Here is a 22,169-nt window from a genome sequence, read left to right as displayed (position 1 = left end):
AAACGGCCACGAAATTCCACTTGCATAACAAAAGTCGTAGTCGGCAGGATTTGAACTTGCGCGGGAATATCCCAATAGATTTCGAGTCTGTCGCCTTAACCACTCGGCCACGACTACATAATTGCCTGTTGAACAACAAACCACATCTCGTGGAAGCAGCAGAAGAAATCTTCGCAGGAACAGATGTTCGTGTGACAGTGGAGGGCCACAAATATATTGGTGGATATGTTGGCTCTGATGAAGGCAAACGTGATTACTTGCGTTCATTGGTGGACCGTTGGTGCAACCAGCTTAGTATCTTGGGTGACATCGCTAAACATGAACCGCAGGCTGCCTATACAGCATTCGTCTCAGGTTTTCGCCATCGCTTCACGTACCACATCAGAACCATACCAGGTATTGAACAGGAGCTCCAGGCCGTTGACAATGTCATCAACAATAGATTTCTACCAGCCATCACCGACGGTCGACATCTATCTTCGCATGATCGGAAACTTCTGTCGTTACCTACACGTTTGGGAGGCCTTGGAATACCATTTCTTCATGATTTGTGTACAACAGAGCATGAGAATTCTGAACAGGTGTGTCAAGAGCTTACGAGGAAAATCATCCATCAAAATGATGTTGAAGTTGTAAGCACTTTAGGAGAGCCTGTTCTGAACGTGCGTCGTCGTCTATCGGGACAGCGCGAGGCAAGATACCGAGCCCAGCTAGAAGATCTGCGATCCATGATGACGGAGGAGGAGACCCGAGCAAATGACATCGCCCAGCTGAAAGGCTCGTCCACCTGGTTAACGGCTCTTCCGCTGGCTGAGGAAGGGTACGTGCTGAGTAAGCGGGAGTTCTTCGACGCCATCAACCTCCGTTATCGTTGGCAACTCAAGCGGTTACCATCACACTGCGCCTGTGGCAAGACGTTCACCGTAGACCATGCACTGTCCTGTCTGAAAGGAGGGTTCATCCACCGCCGCCATGATGAAATACGTGATCTTCTAGCAGCTACCATAGACGAAGTCACTCATGATGTGTCAGTTGAACCAGCACTCACTCCAACATCGGGCGAGCCCTTACCATCCGGGGCTAACACTGCTGATGACGCTCGTGTTGATATCGCTGCACGAGGTTTCTGGTTAAGAAGTGAAAAGGCATTCTTTGATGTGAGGGTATTTAACCCGTATGCCTCGACACACCGAAACCAGAGCCTCACCAGTGCTTTCAATAAGAACGAGAGAGAGAAGAAGCGCCAATATAATCAAAGGGTGATACAAGTGGAGCATGGCTCGTTCACACCTATTGTTTTCAGCGCTTTTGGAGGCTGTGGCAGGGAAACCCAACATTTCCTCACCATGTTGGCCGATAAGGTGGCGACGAAGCGACATCTGAGGTTGTCCGTCGTGATGAGCTGGCTGCGAAAACAGATCTCTTTTGCCCTCATCAGAGCACAAGTATTGTGCATTCGCGGATCACGTTCTTGGCGCCATGTAAATTCATCATCGAACATTGAACTGTCCGAACAATTATCAAATTTTAAAATGTAATATCTTTGACTATAATTGTAAACGTGTTGTGAAATCCGCTCCAGGATTACTTTTGATATGTGTAATACCTCAAGTTGGTAATTAAATATATGTCAAATTAAAAAAAAAAAATTATAGAAATTGATTTCCAAAAGAACGAATCGTAAACATTGTTCACTATTGTTACAAAAATCCAATCACAAAACTCATTTATATTAGGTAGATACTTATTGAGTTTAAATGGAAAATGTGAAGAGCCTCGTCAGAGATTCGAACTCCGGACCCCTCGTTTACTAGACCAGTGCTCTAACCACTGAGCTAATGAGGCACATGGAAAAACAGTCGTGGACACTTTTGATATGATTACATTGATGCAAATTCTTAGCTCACAATGCAACACAGTATTCTTATCCCCGAGCGGGCGCGGAGCGCCTGCGAGGGTACTAATTCCGCTCGGATATTAGGAGTTACACCCGGAACCCGGTAGAACATAGCCGAATCCAAAGTTGTCCAAATTCTTTGTCATGGACGGCACTGAGCTATATAATAGAGAGGTTTAGCAAACACCGCGCGACGTCTAAGACGCCGTGAAAATGGCGTGGCAGATGAGATTTTACTTCCGGTCAAATCTAGGACGGCAGTCGTGTCGCGTTTAGGCCGTGAAAGCAGCTGTTTTGACGTCCTGTCTAGGACGGCAGTTTGAGATATCCTTTTCTCGTACAAAAAAGGTAAGCCATTTTTTTTTAAAACAGATATTATGAGACAAATACTTTATAAGAAATGTTCCAATCAGATTTCTGGTCTGACTGACCTTTTAAAAGGTCAAATTTAGCATAAGCAGGAAGTGCATAGTTAATAAGCGTGAGCGGGTTTTCCCCAGTTATTAAAACATAAACAAACAGATGACTGAAATTAAAGTTAAACGTGCCATATCCTTTCAAAACTCCTAATAAACTATAGCATTTATTTAAAGCTCGTTTCGCATTTGATCCTCGTATAAGATATATAGTCTTGTGCTAAAATGTTCCTAGACTCAGACCCCGCGCGCAAAAATGACGTCCTACTTGACGTCGCGTCGTGTTTGCTAAACCTCTCTAATAATTCCTGGAGGACCGGCTCCTAATGTTTTTTTCTCAAAAAGTGAAGCAAAAAACATGGCGGACTTCGCCCTTCTGCGCATGAGTAGAAGCTTTGCTGACGCCACATGGTCCCCTTTGCCCATAGTAATTACCACTGACCAGGCTCAAATATGAGCCTGCTACGAGAGATTCTCCCCCCTGGTTTATCTAAACAACAGTATTTCCCCCCTGGTTTTGTATGAATATTTTTGTTTGTGCCGTGAAACCTTGTTGTTTTGTATTTTTCGATTTATTTTTCTGCTACAAAGGCTTGCAATAAGGCGTTTATTTCAGTTATATACAAGTCGAATAATATATAATATACTATATATAATATATATAATATAATATAGTATTACATATTTACTCTTTGATATGAGTATAATCTACAGTTAGATTTTGGTCACATTCATTGACAATGAACTCATTCTTTATTCTTACACATCAAACTGATCAGTGTCAGACTGATTAGTCAATGAGCTCTGTCAATTTTTTAATGGTTAACATCCATGCTGTGTATGTGCAAAAATATCAGCATGAATGTCATTCAGTCAAAAGGCAGCTGATCCTGAATAATCTATTCTCATTTGACTGATTTAGGCCTACCCACAATTTGAGCAGACCCAAGATTGCCTGATTAAAAAACAGGAATATGTAGCCCATTGGCTTTTATATTTATTTTGGCCTTTTTCCAGTTCTTAAATGCCAGTCTGTCACTCAGATTTTGTTTCTGGTCTATTAAATTGTCTGGTTTTAGTCTTTTAGAGAATTCTTGGGACCAACACTTGTTTTCTTTTGCAAACCTAATTGGTATATTAGGAACCTCATCTGTTATTAAAATGATAGAAGTAAGGCAAAGAAATGGATATAAAATAATTTATATGGCTTTGTATTCTTGTGGTTTAGCATTTTCATTTTAAGCTTTGCATCAAATTTAAATGTCAATACAATTAAAACTACAGTAAAATTGTCTGTGATCAGACAATGAATAGGTACATTATTATTTTCACTGTGTATATAGCTATGATACCAGATCAAAGTTGTGTATAGTTTTGATAGCAAATGGGAAAAATGGGCAAACTCAGATATTTCTGTTTCTATTTTTCCACAATTGACATTATATAAACCAGCCATTCTTCCACTGAGGAGTTAAAATGAAATACCTGACCAAAGCCAAAGCTGAACTATTGACAGAGTAAAAACAATTTTACATGTAAAATACTGGTTCATATAACTTTGTTATGGCCTTGGCCAAAATTATCAAACTTCAGCTTAAAATTTCAGCTTGATACACATGCATACTGAGAGATACAGGGAGTGGTACAAATGCCTAGGCAAGTGCAAGGATCTTGCAACAAAATTTTGAAATTATATAATTTTGGTACAAAAAATTGAAATCATTGCTAAACAACTGCACTTAGAAATTACGTAATAATTAAAATACACAAATAAACTCCAATTCATTATTATAAGCGTGAAGCTCGCCTAGCTCGGAAAAAATATATGTTTTATGTACATTGCATTTCAATGCGAGCTGTAGTTGAAAATGCCACCGACGAAGATTTAAAAACAAATGTAAGTCTTACAAGTGCGAGTCAATATCCCCCCTTTTAGCGACTAACAGCATCCACAAATTGAAAAAACCGGCAGTTGTTCCTTCACGTCAAAAAAATAGAAGAAAAATATCAAGATTCGGTTAAAAAATACCGAAAAATTAAAAAAATATATAAACATTTTTTTGAAAACAGCCGGAGGGCGAAGGAGTGCGCCTGAAGCACTGTATCGCGGTTGTCAGTGGTCATTGCCATGGCCAGTTGGGCCCATATCTGGCGTCAGCACGAAAAAATCCGCCATGTTTCTTGCTTCACTTTTTTGACAGGAGCCGGTCCTCCAGGAATTAAGAGAGTATTATATATATATATTATATAGCTCAGTGTGACGGACACGTTTTTGACTTTGTATCGCGGTCAGTGGTAATTACCATGGGCAAAGGGGACCATGTGGCGTCAGCAAAACTCAAAATCCGCCATGTTTTTTGCTTCACTTTCTGGCCAGGAGCCGGTCCTCCAGGAATTATATATATATAGCTCAGTGATGGACGGTCGACGTTGAGTGGTTTTGTAAGTTATGCGCATGCGCGAGTAACGTCTGGGAATCAACGAACGTTCTGATTGGCTAAGACAGAAAGTTTGTATTTCAATGAGAACGTCAGCAATTTAAATTAAATGTCATTTCGTAAACATTTTTGTAATTTGTAAAAGCGTTTCATAAACTTTGTGCAAAGAAAGTAAAACGAGAAGAAACAAGATATATGAAGCATGACAGTTAGCAAAGATGAACGTGGATACGATACAAGACAAAGCCGTGTAAGAGGAATAATTCATAATCTGCAAACTTATAAATGTTTTCAAAGACAAAGGGTACGTGTTTACTTTGTTTATTTCGTATTTGTTTCGCGATAAGAAAGCCGTATTTGTATACTTTTCAGCTTTGTATGGCGTTTATTTGTAAAATTTTTAGCTTTTTATGCAAACGTATAAACCTGTGAAAGGCTATTACACCTTTGCTTTAACTTCAAAAAGTGTTTTTGAAAGTGTAATTTGAATTTTGGTATCAAAAATACACACTATATTTATCAAGTATAAAACTTTTAGCCGCCGGCGTCGACTGCAATTACAGAATAAAATAACATTTGAAGTTTTTTCTTTGTCTGTGAAGATTTTGTACTGTTTTAATCGTTTGAAACTTCGATTTTAAACCGTTACTTAATTGCTGGCATGGTATAATGCAGCAAAATTGAACGGGCAATGTTTACACTAGCTTTATGATTATTTTTGTATTGAATGATGGAAACATTAGCTATAAATATACTCGGTAAAATATAATAGGACTGATTTGAGTTTTGTGTCATTTCATAATATAAGTTTAGGTCAGGTTAACTCAGGAAATTGTGTCCTTGGTTTGAAATAGCGAGGGGTTGCTGCATGCATGTATTTCTAGTTAGGTTGATACTTAAATTAAGTTGAGAGAGTGGATCTAATGCATTACCAGAAATTTGAGACATTTTGCGTCCGCGTTCGTGGGCAGCGTCCGCTTCTTGACCCAAGGAATTGGTGAAAATTTCATAAAATGGCTCGATGGTATAATTATGCAATTATAATTATGCTTCAAATGTATATGGCCGGATGCTTAACACACTGAAGAATCATGAAATTTCAAACGCTGTGGGAACCGTGGCGGTAAAAAATACGAAGATATTTATGAGTTATATCGGTAGCTATATCACAACCAAAGACATTTCCAACTCCGAACTTTGCATCGTCCAAAAGGAAAGTGGTGTATTTGACCAGATTGTAGAGCATGTTTACCGATATTACTATGGTTTATATAACCGAATCATTCAAATTGGACTTGTATATAAATCGCACTCAGGAACCTAGAGGATTTGCTAGTGAGTGAATATTTTTTGTTATAACTCTTCCTTTCTGAGCGATTTACAGAATTCGAACTCCGAACCAAGAAAAAAACACACATAGGAAGCGTAATTTAAAGTTTTGTGATTAAGCCATATTGTTTCGCATGAAATTTGGCCGCCATGTTTGTTTTTATCCCAATGCAAGACGCCATCTTGTCCCAAATTTTTGGTAATGTGTTGGAACGGGAACACGTACCACTTTTTTTCACAAGAAAATACAGCTTAGTCATTAACTAGACCATTGGCAAATTGTTGTTAAGACCGTTCTCTTTCAAGCTAGACGGGCAAGCAGGCCATGGTTTATGGGCCCAGCACGCTTCCACTGCCACACCCTGCTTGCTACACACTGCTTCTATGCCATGGATATATACACAGATCTGTATTTTCTTTTAATTAGTTGTGCTTTTCCGAATAAGTTAAGAAAAGCGGGAAATGTTCTTACAGGTATCTAAGAAAATATCAGCGCATGCCGGTATGTGTAACACGGGTTCTTGTTTTACATAGTTAAACAATAATAAAAAAACAATCATACGGTTTCAGTCACTTTATTTCACTTAAACGGGGAAATCTCGCCCGAAAATATATATCTTTTTTCTTTTTTTAAGTCCAAAGCATGCTGTTCTTCAAGCCTGCGCTACTCTGAGCCCGCGCTCATTAGTTGTAAGCCTAATACTTTATGTCTACAAATAACCAATAACGATAACCAATCTAACACTCTCCCCCGGTTCAAATGGAGGTCATGCTTGACTTTTCTACGACTCCGATGAATCGACTACTATAAATCAATTGAGTTACTATTGTCACTTTTCTATTGTTCAGACATTTGTCCACCATTGGGACAATGGTTGGGTTGATCAGGCCCTTCCGCATGTCTCTGTCTACCGTCCTTTCAATTCTCTGTACGCCAAATTGATTTAATAATCGTATTCTAATATACTGTTAAAAGATTGCGTAAATCTGTTCGTGTGAGACTGAAACCAAGTTTGTTTTTTTTTTCTTTCTTGAAACAAACAACAGCAGTAAATATAAACATAAATTTTCAAGGTAGTCTTTGTCCTACCGTGGTGCTGGAAACATCGGTCAACTATAGTTCCAAAGTGGCGTCTGGGTTTCGTAAGATTGCCACGCTTGTGTGTAATATGGGAATTGGGGTCATTGATGGTATGGAAGTGGGTACAGGTCATGGTTTGGGAATTGTGTGGGGTATACAACTTGGGGTAGATGATGTTTCGAATATGGTCCTTGCTGTGGGAATTGTTTATGGTAAGAGTTTTGAATTTGTTGTCGGTTAAAAGGTACAATTACAGTCCCGCAATAGAAACAGGCAGGGTTTCCTGGTTCATAATATGTAAGACGCTGTGGGGCTTGCCTATTTCTTGGTGGAGGGTTATGTAACATAAACTGTTGCGGACCAGGTATGGGTGTATTTCCGGGATTAGGACCATTTTCTGACGTAGGAGCTCCTAGTACAGGTATCTGCTCGTCTTCATCTTGTATTTCCCCAGCATCCTCTAGTATCTGCTCGTCTTCATCTTGTATTTCCCCAGCATCCTCTAGTTCACCGTCTATTCGTTCCCCATCTTGCTCATCGTTCCTATTTTCTTCGTTCTCCGCTTGTTCATTGTTCCCGTTTCCTTCGTCCTCCACAACACCAGGCACCTCCTCACCGTCATCAGTTATGTTGTCTTCCGACTGTACATGCACACGAAGCGATACTGACGGGAATTCTTCCCCCTCATCCGATGGGCTGTCACTTTCCGGCCTTGTCGCACTTTGTTGTTGTCGCTGTCTCGCTTTCTTTCGCGCCGCCGTTGTGGACTCACATGACAAGTAGTCACAGGGCAGTAGCATATTCCGATGTAATGTGCGCGTTTTCTTCTTAGACTCTGAAATCACATCGTACACCGGGCTGTCTTGGCCTTTTCTTGTCTGTACGATATGCACCTCGTCCTCCCAGAAAGATCTCAGCTTCCCAGGGCCTCCTCGCGGTGTGAGGTTCCGAACCAGCACCCGGTCGCCAGGTTTTAGCACTGATGAACGGACTTTCTTGTCGTAGATTCTTTTTCCTCGCATTGCATTTCGTTGTGCTAGGTCTGAAGCTTTGGCATATGCTTCTTTCATCGCAGTCTGCCATTTGTTGACATACTGAGAGTAGCTGGTGTTGTCGTCTTCATTTACTAACTGGAATGCAAGGTCGATGGGTAACCGAGGGGAGCGACCAAATAACAGGTAGAAAGGGGAATAGCCGGTAGATTCGTGCCGAGTGCAATTATAAGCATGTACCAGCTTAGCAACATGATCTTTCCAATGTGTCTTGTGGGTTTTAGGTAGGGTACGAAGCATTTCAAGAAGGGTTCTGTTCATACGCTCCACTTTTCTATTACCTTCTGGGTGGTACGGAGTGGTCCGGGAATGACTTATACCAGTTAACTTTTCCAATCTCTTGAAAAGGTTGTTTTCGAATTCTTTCCCCATGTCGTGATGGATTTTCTCTGGGTAACCAAATCTGGGGATAAAGTCATTGAAAATCTTTTCGGCAGCCGTTGTACCTGACTTGTTCTTCGTTGGGTATGCTTGAGCATATCTTGTAAAGTGGTCTACCACTACCAAGATGTACTCGTACCCTCCGGAGCTTCTTTCAAGATGGACATAGTCGATGGCAATGAGTTGGAACGGGGACGTCGTGGTAATAGGCTTAAGGGGTTCACGAGTTGGTAATGTAGGTCGTTTATCTTTTAAACAGCGACAAACGCGATTAACAAAATGTTCGATGTCCCGTCTCATATAAGGCCAATAAAACCGATCCCTCGCTAGCGTTGAGACTCTCTCTGCCCCAAGATGACCCATGTCTTCATGCAGTTCTTTCAGCACTCGCCGATGTAATTTCTTGGGAAGGACGACTTGTGACCGGTGATACAAGATTCCCGATGTAGCATCTAGTCGAAGCTTCGGTAGTTCAAATAAGAATCGTTTTACTTCCCGGGTTTCGTGCTGTCGTTCTCTAGCTGCTGGGATCTTTTGAGACTGAATAATCTCCTTTACACGCTTGATGTTTTGATCACTGTCCTGCTCTTTAGCAATCTCGACAACTTTGATTTGACCACAACTTGGGTTGGACGGAAGTTTCTCGAACATTTGTTCTTCTGTGGTAAAAGAGGTGATCCAGATGGTTTCGCCATTAGCCAGCGCGTGGATGGATTTAACAGATGCATGGAGTTCATCGTGTGATATTGTTTGGGTGCAGGATGTCATGTACTGCTCGAAGTGGCCAGGCAATCTTGATAAACTGTCCGCGTCCGTATTGACTCGGCCGGGACGATACTTACGCCTGTATTCAAAAAGCTCACTCACACTCATACTCATCGAGTGTGACATATAAATTTCGTTAATGCTGATCAATGAGAAAGTTTTTTCTGAATAGATGGAAAGATATAACTTAAATCACTGAAAATCAAGCCCCTGTTCGGCTGGAAATACCGCCATTGAAACGTTATGAGAAGATTAAGATCTCCCACTCAATGAGTTTGAGTGTGAGTGAGCTTTTAGAATACAGGCGTTAATATCAAAGTCAAAGTCGGAAAGTTCACCAACCCATCGCAAGCCTGTAGCATTCAATTTCGCAGTGGTCAGCACGTAGGTGAGAGGATTATTATCAGTGAATACCGTAAACTTTGGTGAATAATATAAATAGTCCCGGAAGTGTTCCGTCACGGCCCACTTAAGTGCGAGGAATTCAAGTTTACCCGAATGCAGGTGATAATTCTTTTCCGCAGGAGTCAAGGCTCTTGATGCATACGCAATCACTCTAAGTATGCCAGATTGTCTTTGGTACAACACTGCACCAAGTCCGTCCTGGGATGCATCAGTGTGCACAATGAATGGTTCATTGTATTGGGGATAGGCCAGGATGGGTGGAGAGGTAATTCGGTCAATAAGGTCTTCCAAGACTTTTGCATGTTCGTTTGTCCATGTTATCGGCGATCTCGAGGGTAATTAATTGTTTACATTGTTGTTTTCGTCGCTTTTGCTCTTTGCCGATTTCCTTCGCGGTGGTTTCTCTCCATTCAGAAGGTCGTATAGTGGTCTTGCAATCTGAGAAAAACTCTTGATAGAACGACGATAAACACCGAGAAGACCCATAATTTTACGGACTTCGCCAACCGTCTGAGGTACGACTCCTTTCAGCTTTTCCACAGCTTCTGTCACCTTCGGATCCATCCGGTACCCTTTTGCCGAAATAATTCGACCCAAAAATGAAACCTCGTTCTTAAACAAGTTACACTTCTTGGGTTTGAGCTTAACGCCATGACTTTTCAGTTGTTGAAGAACTCGTTGAAGGTGTTTTACATGTTCGGAGAATGTTTTTGAAAAAACGATGACATCATCTAAGTATGGAATACAGACAGTGTCTCGGAGATCTCCTAAACAGTTCTCCATAAACCGTTGGAAATTAGCCGGCGCATAAGTTAGACCAAATGGTATCCTTACCCATTCGTATAGTCCCCAGGGGGTTATGAATGCTGTAAGGTGTTGGCTATCCTTATCGATGAACCCCTGGTGATATGCTTTTCCCTGGTCGAGAACACTAAACCAGTTGTTTCCTCCCAGATTATCAAGTGTTTCCTGAATACGTGGTAATGGGTGGCGGTCTGGGATAGTTTTTTTATTTAAGGATCTGTAATCCACACAGAGTCTCAGTCCCCCATCTTTTTTTCGCACACAGACGACACTACTTGAAAAGGGTGATCTGGATTTTCGGATAAAATTTCTGTTCAGCAAGTCCTCAATATACGATTTTACTTCTGGATATAATGGTCTTGGGATTGATAGATAATTCTTTTGCACTGGTTGACTATCAGCTAGGTTAATGTTCATCTGCAACTCCTCGATACATCCGATGTCTTCATCATCTCTCGAGAATGCATCTGCTTCCTTACATAACATCTCAACTGCCTCCTCACGTTGGGCGGACGTTAGTCCACTTAACTTCAGGAACCATACATTTTCCACCTCTCGTAGCGGGTGATGTGGTTTGTTCATTTCGCTGTGTCTCAACAACAACTTGCTCCTCTCTGGCATCATCGCTCTTCATTTTGACTTCAAGTGGTGTCACTGAACGAACAAGTTGCAAGTGACCAATAACCAGTCGATTTGGTAAGGTAATATCATGCTGGGTTGTGTTGGATACTGGAATGTCTATTATGCTACACTTTCCTTGTTTCACTAATGTCAGTGTCTCATGAATGACTAAGCCTTCAGGCCAAGGAGATTGTTCATTTGGTTCAAACATTGCTGGGCTGTTTCGTTGTACTGGTCCAGTATTTGCACGGCATGAAATGTTCATCGACTGACCACTTGGGATCACGATTTTCTTTTTGGACGTTCTCACTGCACAAAGGTTTTCCGCGGACTCGTCATGGATGAAGTTAACCAAGGCTATAGCGTTTGTGTCCTTGAAACTCTTTATTATAGCTGGTAAAGACTTTTCAGGACCATTGTCCTTTACAAACAATTCAATAACATTGTATCCGATAATAGGACAGGTAAGTTCCTCCTTCGTCACCAAAAATGGCACTGAAATGTCTGTTACATAACTGTCCATGAGTTTAAAATTTATCCCTGCCCACCCACTGTACGGAATCGGAGTCCCATTGTCTGCTTCCAACTTTAAATCTGATTCAACTCCAAGTAGTTCACGTATGTCTTTAACTATTACTTCAGGAAACTGTTCTTGCAACAGTTTTTCGGGTATTATAGAAACCTGGGCTCCTGTGTCCCATAGTATTTCGGTTTCTTTACCATTCAGCATACACATCACTTGGCACTTTTCTCCAACCAACTTTGCAATGGTTGTTCTCTGTTGTGGGGTTAGATGACAAACAAACATGTTCGAGTCCATGGAATCTCCTAACCCAGGCATAGTATTGGCCGGTTTAGGAAGGTTTTTGATAGCATTACAGAGTGTTTTATGCTCACCCCAGTGTTTCTTTTGACAATCTCTCGAGCAGTAGTGTACAAGCTTGCATACTGAACAAATCTGGAATTCATCAGACTGTGTCTCTTTCTTTAAACAATTGTTACAATGGTGGGACTTGTTATCAGTAATTAGGCGGGCTACTCCCTGTCCCTCGGGTGCAGCCCTCTGCGGTTTCCCTGCTTCTTATTCTTCATTTGGCAATGTCGCGCAAAATGATTTGAACCTCCACACAGAAAACAGTGATGACATGAATCCGAATTGCCTTTTTCTCTGCATTCTGTACACCCACGTTTCGGTTGGAAGGTTGGGGGTCTGGACATCTCTTCCGGCTTTTCAGTTGCTGTTTCTTGCACCTTTGCAATCTCCCCACGAAGCGTTTTCATCTCTGTCTGCATTGTCACCATCTCAGTTTGGACACTCTTCAAGGCAGCCAGTACTCTTCCTTCTTCCCTCTTTTCTTTGCCACTTTCCTTACCCATCTCCAAGGTAGACACCTTTGCTGGTTTTGTTCGGCCTGAGAAGTTAAACTTGTTTAACCTTCCGTCTCTGCTGACATGGCCATATTCATAGCTTCGAGGAGATCTTCATCTGCTACACCAGGATTCTTGAGGGTAGGTCTCATCTTCGCACGAATGGTCTCATCGATAAGACCAGTCTCCAGTGCATGTAGAAACAATCCTTGAACTGAGCTCTCGTCATAGGTTATGGTGTTATCAGTCTCCTTTGAGGCAAAGATAATCTTCTGGCAGATAGTGAGGGCTCTGATAAGGAAGGATTGGGGGTCTTCTTTTGGGTCCTGCGTAATATTAGCTAGGATTTGATAGAGCTCAGTCGCACTCTTTTCATGGAAATGAAAGCGAATTATTTTTCTGAGCTTAGGCAAATTCAGTTTAGAGACACTTTCCAGATAACTTCGCAGAGGGAGACCAGGCTGTACCCCCGGATCACCGCATTAACAATTTCGGGTTCCGAGTATTGCTTTCTTAGACCAGCTTCGATTTGGGATATCAACGACTGATACCCCAACTTATCCTTCTGATCGGGCTCACCGATTACCCCTTGTATTTTAAAATCACGCTGTAAAAGACTCGTCTCCAGGCTTGTGACAGGTATTTTGTAAACATTCTCGGCTTGACTAGAACTTTTCTTTGCAGCCCCAGTTTCCTTTGTAGACTTCTTTTGTCCACTCCCCAATTTAGACTTGAGCACTTGTTGTTTGCTTAAGAGTTTGTCAATTTCTTCCTGCAATTCTAGAACTTGGATTTCTTCCTCGGATTTCTTGCTACTGCCTGGCTCTTCTGTGGGTTCCTTCTGGCTTTCTAATTCTCCACTTCCTTGTTCCAGGGGGGGTGGACCGAGAAACACTTTAATGCTGTTAAGATAGTCCACAATCTCAGCTTTATCGCTTAAGCTGGCGACTTTCTCTTCGATATCTTGCCGTATAACCTTTAGAATCACGAACCTACTCTTATCCTTAGTACTGGCTTCGTTAATCTTCATGTCCGTTGCTAACTTTAACACATCTTCTATTTGTAGAGTAAACATTTCTGACTCTAGTTCGATCATCTTTTCCTCGACCTCTGAGTCAGCCATTTCGCTTTAAAATGTATTATTGCAGTACTTATAACTTACACAATTCAAACAAACATAACAATGTATTTACAAAAGTATAATGGGCAGTTATAGCAACTATATAATTTATCCTACTCAGAGCCCGAAGTGCTAACCATTACACCACAGGACATAAACACCTAAAAAAATTACTGAGAAATTCCTGGCTCTACTGTATATCTATGCACGCCCATTATTAAGATAAAGTAATTATATTCCCTGTATTCCAGGTATGGACTCCCGTTTTACAAATTTATAGAACATGCATGTGTCCCAGAGAGTCATTGAAAAAACACTAAACTGCAAGGATTATTTATCAATCAAACGGATTGTTGGAACGAAAATAAATTTGGGTTTTTTAATTCACTAATTAGTACGATAAAAATGTTGGATTTTTTTTTTCATTTATAAAAGAGAAGGGAGCGACCGGAGTTGAACCACTGACCTCTCGATTTGCAGTTGAATGCTCTACCACAGAGCTACACTCCCTGATCGTGCATACCTGTTTGATGCTATTCTCATAAAAGAACATTTCTTGCTGTTCTTACCTTTCTCGAAATAGCACAAGTTTTATATTAATAGCATAGATAGCAAGCAGGGTGGCGCAGTGGAAGCGTGCTGGGCCCATAACCCAGAGGTCAATGGATCGAAGCCATTTCCTGCTAAACTTATCATTTCAATAAAAAAGATCTTTTCGAAATCTTATTCAAAAACATGTATTTTTTCTCAAATGGGCTATAAGAGAAAACCAGAGCAAAAAAATTTACATAAAGACTTAAAATTAACAGTTCCAGCAAGGTTCTACCCAGAATTGAACTCGGATTCCCCGATTCAGAGTCCGAAGTGCTAACCATTACACCACAGAACCTAACCATCTACAGAAAGACACAGCAGAAATTGGTGTTTGAGACATATCAACCCGGAAATATAATGGCTGGTTCTATAATGTATTCCTGGTATGGACCCCCGTTTTACAAATTTTTATAACATGCATGTGGAGTCGAATGCTCTACCACTGAGCTACACTCCCTGATCGTGCATACCTATTTTACATTTTTTTAGTAACCGAATGGAAATGCATAAATTTGCGTTAAAAGGGTATAATATTAACCATTTCACATCAAGTATTAGAAATTTTAACTGCTCTGACTGGTATTTTCTAAGAAATTATGTCGTATGTTTTGAAATTTGAAACGAAATTCCACCTGGTGGCAAATAATTTCTATGAACATCTTCCAGACTATAGAGGGTTGTAGTCGGCAGGATTTGAACCTGCGCGGGAATATCCCAACTGATTTCAAGTCTGTCGCCTTAACCACTCGGCCACGACTACATAATTGCTTAGGAGTCGCTTATTTTGCTTTACCACGGATAGCTTGGAACTTACCTGTTTATTTTACCACAGATTTTACGTCGTGGGCACATTAATAGGTTCTCTGGAATTGGTATGCCTTCCAAACTGCTTTTCAATTGCCAGCAGAATTTTGGAATTATAATAAGACTGAAAAAAAAGAAAGGGTCTCGGGGAACTCGCTGTGACGGTTGGCGGAAGCTTTTATCATAGGAATTAATTATTGATAGAAATCAGGCAGTTCACAGGGCGTGTAAATAGATCATGCATCAGTGATTGTGCATCACAGCATTCAGCAGCATATCCGAGACAGCAATTCAACTGCAATCAATGGCTGCTAATTCTGATTTCGAGCCCTAGCAGTTTTGGTCATGGGGTTAAGTTTTAATTTTTATTAGTTGTTCTCTAAAGTATAAGATATTACACGCTTTTTTATTTCAAATTAGAACTTATATAAGATGAGCCTACATAAGAAGTTTCATTATTTACCATGCCCAAGTTTAAGGGTTAGGTATACGTTACCTATATGAACAAGCTTTGCTCTTGGTTGATGATAACAATGGAACACATGTCAATAAAACCCAATGAATTATTATACATATTGATTTATAAAAAACAAGTCAGGAAACTTTGTTCAGTATCGTTATATACAAGAAGCCGGTCAAAACACTCGTTCATGTTCGTAGATACTTATTAAGTTTAAGTTGAAAATGTGGAAAGCCTCCTCAGAGATTCGAACTCTGGACCCCTGGTTTACTAGACCAGTGCTCTAACCACTGAGCTAAGGAGGCACCCAGAAAAAAAACATGTGCAAATAGAAATGTAAACAAATGTTTCAAAAAACGTATTTTGCAGGTAAATTTTTTCACGGCGATTATTAAATGCGTAATGATCACAAATATTTAAGTCTTTTACTCACCCTTACCATAAACAGTTAAAAAAAATCAAGCCTGATCAGAGAGTTGAACTCCGGACCCCTGGTTTACGAGACCAGTGCTCTAACTACAGAGCTAATAAGGCAAACCTGTAATACTTTTGAAAAAGGTAAAATGAATCATCGGCGAAAAATAGTTATTCCTGCCAAGCTAAACCTAAAAGGAAAAATATTAGTGTTAAAGTTTGGTCGATCAATTCTGTAGCTTTCACAAACACCGTTAATGAGATTATCTTGTAAACGATGGAAATGGTAATCATACGGTGATATGATAGTTGAAAATGTTACAGTGTTATTTTTGAGTTACAAATTATTCTTGAGTTGTGAAAAATGTGCCACGCACTATAAAAAAGTCGCACGAATTCATTTTCCTGATGTTCAGTACTTGTATATGATGATTGACAAGGTCTTCATTGTTGACATGCCAACAACGTCTACATTTATGCATACTAGATCTCCTCCTTGCATGTATATTGATAGGATTGATGCTGCATGGGAAAAGTTTTATCGGGAGATTGCAACTTGAGTTCAACACTGCTTTTTTTCTTAAAAGCTAAGAAAGAAACTCAATCGCGCAAAAATTTCAAGGTATGAGGGCGATCAGGGCTTGCACGGGAATCGAACCCGCGACCTCTCGCACCCAAAGCGAGAATCATACCACTAGACCAGCAAGCCACACCTGGGGAAATAGTTCATTATCTTTCGGTGTAATTTTAAAAAAATCCGGTATATTACACGAAAAACTAAGGTTCAGGAGACTTCCGTTAATTCGTGCGGAAAACATCCCATTTTGCTGTTGAAAACAATTCTATAAAAAAGCAATAATTTCTGAAGAGAGGTCCCTTTGACAAGAGGTAATTACGTTTTAGTCCAATCACCATGTTTATTTACATTATTTTTTTGTAATTGTCATTATGTCGTATGTTTTGAGACGAAATTCCACCTGATGGCAAACAACTTCTCCGTGTTACATCATCATCTTCCGGACTATTAAGAGTCGTAGTCGGCAGGATTTGAACCTGCGCGGGAATATCCCAACAGATTTCAAGTCTGTCGCCTTAACCACTCGGCCACGACTACATAATTGCTTAGAAGTCGCTTATTTTGCTTTACCACGGATAGCTTGGAACTTACCAGTTTATTTTGCCACAGATTTTACGTCGTGGGCACATTAATAGGTTCTCTGGAATTGGTATGCCTTCCAAACTGCTTTTCAATTGCCAGCAGAATTTTGGAATTATAATAAGAATGAAAAAAAAGCAAAGGGTGTCGGGGAACTCGCTGTGACGGTTGGCGGAAGCTTTTATCATAGGAATTAATTATTGATAGAAATCAGGCAGTTCACAGGGCGTGTAAATAGATCATGCATCAGTGATTGTGCATCACAGCATTCAGCAGCATATCCGAGACAGCAATTCAACTGCAATCAATGGCTGCTAATTCTGATTTCGAGCCTTAGCAGTTTTGGTCATGGGCGTTAAGTTTTTATTTTTATTGGTTGTTCTCTACAGTATAAGATATTACACGCTTTTTTATTTCAAATTAGAACTTATATAAGATGAGCCTACATAAGAAGTTTCATTATTTACCATGCCTAAGTTTAAGGGTTAGGTATACGTTACCTATATGAACAAGCTTTGCTCTTGGTTGATGATAACAATGGAACACATGTCAATAAAACCCAATAAATTATTATAGATATTGATTTATAAAGAACAAGTCATGAAACTTTGTTCAGTATCGTTATATACAAGAAGCCGGTCAAAACACTCGTTCATGTTCGTAGATACTTATTAAGTTTAAGTTGAAAATGTGGAAAGCCTCCTCAGAGATTCGAGCTCTGGACCCCTGGTTTACTAGACCAGTGCTCTAACCACTGAGCTAAGGAGGCACCTAGAAAAAAAGCTTGCGCGAATAGAAATGTAAACAAATGTTTCCAAAAACGTATTTTGCCGGTAAATTTTTTCACGGCGATTTTTAAATGCGTATAATGATCACAAATATTTAGGTCTTTTACTCACCCTTACCATACACAGTTAAAAAATGTATAGCATGCATGATGGAAAATATAAAAATCTTTTCATGTCATATTTATTACAAGCCAAGTTACATTGAGTGAAAAAAGACTTGTAGGTATCTTAAATCATTGTTAGTACCGAGAGCAGACAAACAGGAGCAATGGTAGAAAAAAGACGATTTTTTTTAAACACGATAACAAACTACGTTTTAACCCTAGAGTCTAGAACAACGGAATTGGTTTCATTCAGTTCTAAACATTTTTACCACGGAGCTGAACTATGAGGCTACACAAGAAGTTTCATTATTTACCATGCCCACGTTTAAGGTGTAGGTACGTTACCTATATGAACAAGCTTTGCTATTGGTTGATGATTACAATAGAACACAATAAAACACAATGAATTATTATAGATATTGATTTATAAAGATTAAGTCATGAAACTTTGTTCAGTATCGTTATATACAAGAAGCCGGTCAAAACACTCGTTCATGTTCGTAGATATTTATTAAGTTTAAGTGGAAAATGTGGAAAGCCTCCTCAGAGATTTGAACTCTGGACCCCTGGTTCACTAGACCAGTGCTCTAACCACTAACCGCAAATAGAAATGTAAACAAATGTATTTTGCAGGTAAATTTTTTCACGGCGATTATTAAATGCATAATGATCACAAATATTCAAGTCTTTTACTCACCCTTACCATACACAGTTAAAAAAAATCAAGCCTTATCAGAGAGTTGAACTCCGGACCCCTGGTTTACGAGACCAGTGCTCTAACCACTGAGCTAATAAGGCAAACCCGTAATACTTTTGAAAAAGGTAAAATGAATCATCGGCGAAAAATAGTTATTCCTGCCAAGCTAAAACTAAAAGGGAAAATATTAGTGTTAAAGTTTGGTCGATCAATTCAGTAGCTTTCACTAACACAGTTAATGAGATTATTCTGTAGACGATGGCAATGGTAATCATACGGTGATATGATAGTTGAAAATGTTACAATGTTATTTTTTAGTTACAAATTATTCTTGGGTTATGAAAAATGTGCCACGCACTATAAAAAAGTCACACGAATTCATTTTCCTTATGTTCAGTACTTGTATAATTATGATGATTGACAAGGTCTTCATTGTTGACATGCCTACAACGTCTACATTTATGCATACTAGATCTCCTCCTTGCATGTATATTGATAGGATTGATGCTGCATGGGAAAAGCCACTGAGCTAATAAGGCAAACCCGTAATACTTTTGAAAAAGGTAAAATGAATCATCGGCGAAAAATAGTTATTCCTGCCAAGCTAAAACTAAAAGGGAAAATATTAGTGTTAAAGTTTGGTCGATCAATTCAGTAGCTTTCACTAACACCATTAATGAGATTATCCTGTAGACGATGGCAATGGTATTCATACGGTGATATGATAGTTGAAAATGTTACAGTGTTATTTTTGAGTTACAAATTATTCTTGAGTTATGAAAAATGTGCCACGCACTATAAAAAAGTCGCACGAATTCATTTTCCTGATGTTCAGTACTTGTATATGATGGACTTTGCTGGCCCCCTTCTCTACAGAGATAACCGAAAGTCAACGAGCAAGGCTTACGTTGCTCTTTACACCTGCTCTACGACAAGAGCCGTTCATCTGAAGTTGAGCAAGAGCATGGACGCTGACGAATTCAAGAAAGGGTTTAAAGAGTTCGTTGCTAGTTGCGGTACACCAAACAAGATCGTGAGTGATAATGCGTTAACCTTAAAAGCGACCAAACAGTGGCTAGACAGTCTTACTAAGGATACGGACTTGTTTAACTACCTAACGACGCAGAGGATAACTTGGCAATTTAATTTGTCTAGAGCCCCCTGGTGGGGTGGCTTCTTCGAGAGGCTTGTCGGGATAATGAAACCAGTTTAGCAACTCCTAATGAGGGAAATAACGATAAGCAAGGCGCTAGTGAGAGACCTTCGAGAGCAGCGAAAGTAACGGCAAGAAATCGTATAGTCGGAATTGTAATGAACGAAGAAGAAGAGGAATGAAACGAAGGACGATGAGTGACATTAAAGCTGTCAGCCAGGACACTTTAATGGGGGGAGGGTGTTAGAAACTGTGAGACAGCGCGGGAGCTGGGATTGACATTTATAGTGAAATTATGTTAATTCATGGAAGAGAACAATAACATGTGCTTTTGTCATTTTTGAACATGGAGCGAGCGAGTGAGATCAGAAGAAAACCTTTGTATATTATTATGTTTATAAATATGTTTAACAAAACGAAGTGAATCATTCAGTGTCTCTGGGACCATTCCTCACATGGGAAAAGTTTTTGTCGAAGATATGTGAACATTCCAGTGACACATATATAGTTCAGTACTCTTAGCGCATGCGCGCAAAGTGGAGAACATGTGTTCCGCTAACGACAATAGAATTCTAGTTTACATGTTTCACGTTTGTACTATTTCTATCGATCTAATCCACGAAATAAAACAAAGTTATCAAATCCTTTCCGTCATATATATTATACTCTACATAATTTGGTGCCGTGACCAGGATTATGGCGGAAAATCTACAAAAATTGCAAGCATCACGAGCGGGCTATCGAGCCCATTTGACACAAACAATCAAGAAGGCGGCAAATATTCTAACGAAAGAGGATTCTCTAACGGACAGTGATATTACATCGATAAAGCGAATCATTGATCAATTGACTCGGAAAAGGTCGATTCTGGAAGAACTGGACGAAAAAATCGTAGCGTTGGTCGAAGAACCGAAAGAACTCGAGAAAGAAATATTCCAATCTGAAGACATCAAAGAAGAAATTGACGAGACAATAGCACAGATAAGTAGCACTATTGAACGCTTTCAATCAACTAAGTTGTCTCCGAGTAACCCTCCCTCTGAAGTACCTCAAGTAGTCGTAGAAAATGCAAGAGATCAAACCTCCTCAACATCCGTCAACACAAATGATCAAACACACTCGGGGACCCCTAATGAGATTGCTCAACAAGAGACTGTCCCCCCTCCTACAGAGACTCAATTACAAATAGAAACCCCAGTTGTTACACCAGTACTTCCAACAACCCCACCATCAACTACCCCCCATCACCCTAGCCCTCTCAATCAAAATAGTCGTTTACCAAAATTAAACCTTCCAACATTTTCTGGGAACCCACTACAGTGGTTTACATTCTGGGACTCATTTGAAGCCACAGTCCACACCAATCCAACCCTAGGGGATGTACAAAAGTTTAGTTATCTTAAGGCCCAACTGGTGGGGGATGCATCAAGAGCTATTACAGGGTTTCCCCTTACAAATCACAACTATACCAAAGCTGTCCAACTCCTAAAGGAAAGATTCGGTGACCCAACCAAAGTGATTAATGCGCACATGCACTGTTTACTTGAATTGCCAAACCCCAACTATGAAATAGCAAGTTTACAACTATTCTATGACACAATGAAGAACCACATCAGGGGTTTGGAATCTCTTGGAAAATCCCACAGCAATTATGGAGACCTCCTAGTCCCAATCATTCTGGGGAAATTGCCACTGCAAGTCCGAACAAACTTGGCCCGCGACCATGACAGTCATGAATGGAAATTTACACAACTAAGAGAATCTATTCGTAAAGAAATAAGAATTCTAGAAGCTGGTGCTCATTCCAGCCTCATGCAAGCCAAACTACCATCACCTAAACACACAACAGCGGGTTCATTTCTAACACAAACACAAGGGAATACCACCAAGCACAAGCCAGGAAATGTCATAAAACAATGTGCCTACTGCAAAGGACCACACCCTACCCACAACTGTAATGTTGTAAAGGATTGTCAAGAGAGATGGTCAATAGTAAAAAGGGAAAAAACTGTGTTTCAATTGCCTGGGAAATCACAAATCATCTAACTGCCAATAAAAATTCCGTTGTCTGAAATGTAAGAGTAAACACCATACTACCCTATGTCCCCAATCAACAACACCACCTCCTCCCCCTACATTTACACCCCAACCACCACCTCCCCCTACATTTCCACCCCAACCTTCCCTCCCTACTCCTCAAAACACACAAAGCAATCCTCAGGTTCCCTCCTCTATGGCAAATACACAACAATCAACATCTACCCATGCAACCCTTGTCCCATCCACCCATTCCGCAACAGTACGGCATGTTTCCCTCCTAAA

General features: G+C 40.2%; 1 protein-coding gene and 8 non-coding genes across 9 annotated transcripts; 2 read left to right on the top strand and 7 right to left on the bottom strand.

Annotated features, from left to right (window-relative positions):
• Positions 1–35: 35 nt before the first annotated feature.
• On the bottom strand, positions 36–117 carry Trnas-cga. Its single transcript has one exon. It is a non-coding gene; the product is annotated as a tRNA-Ser (tRNA).
• Positions 118–14,291: 14,174 nt separating this feature from the next.
• On the top strand, positions 14,292–14,363 carry Trnam-cau. The gene has a single exon. It is a non-coding gene; the product is annotated as a tRNA-Met (tRNA).
• Positions 14,364–14,949: 586 nt separating this feature from the next.
• Trnas-uga lies at positions 14,950–15,031 on the bottom strand. Its single transcript has one exon. It is a non-coding gene; the product is annotated as a tRNA-Ser (tRNA).
• Positions 15,032–15,767: 736 nt separating this feature from the next.
• Positions 15,768–15,840, bottom strand: Trnat-agu. The gene has a single exon. It is a non-coding gene; the product is annotated as a tRNA-Thr (tRNA).
• A 746-nt stretch (positions 15,841–16,586) lies between these two features.
• On the bottom strand, positions 16,587–16,658 carry Trnap-ugg. Its single transcript has one exon. It is a non-coding gene; the product is annotated as a tRNA-Pro (tRNA).
• Positions 16,659–16,981: 323 nt separating this feature from the next.
• On the bottom strand, positions 16,982–17,063 carry Trnas-uga. Its single transcript has one exon. It is a non-coding gene; the product is annotated as a tRNA-Ser (tRNA).
• Positions 17,064–17,801: 738 nt separating this feature from the next.
• On the bottom strand, positions 17,802–17,874 carry Trnat-agu. Its single transcript has one exon. It is a non-coding gene; the product is annotated as a tRNA-Thr (tRNA).
• An 848-nt stretch (positions 17,875–18,722) lies between these two features.
• On the bottom strand, positions 18,723–18,795 carry Trnat-cgu. The gene has a single exon. It is a non-coding gene; the product is annotated as a tRNA-Thr (tRNA).
• Positions 18,796–20,335: 1,540 nt separating this feature from the next.
• Positions 20,336–21,348, top strand: LOC114541524 (the record flags this gene model as incomplete). Its single annotated transcript, XM_028561440.1, has 1 exon — positions 20,336–21,348. A coding segment is annotated over exon 1 (805 nt), but the record flags the coding sequence as incomplete, so codon positions are not given.
• Positions 21,349–22,169: the final 821 nt, after the last annotated feature.

This window comes from Dendronephthya gigantea, unplaced genomic scaffold, assembly GCF_004324835.1.
Source record: "Dendronephthya gigantea isolate DGI-Jeju-01 unplaced genomic scaffold, DenGig_1.0 000298F, whole genome shotgun sequence".
NCBI lineage: Eukaryota > Metazoa > Cnidaria > Anthozoa > Malacalcyonacea > Nephtheidae > Dendronephthya > Dendronephthya gigantea.
This window is presented reverse-complemented; position numbering and strand designations above follow the sequence as displayed.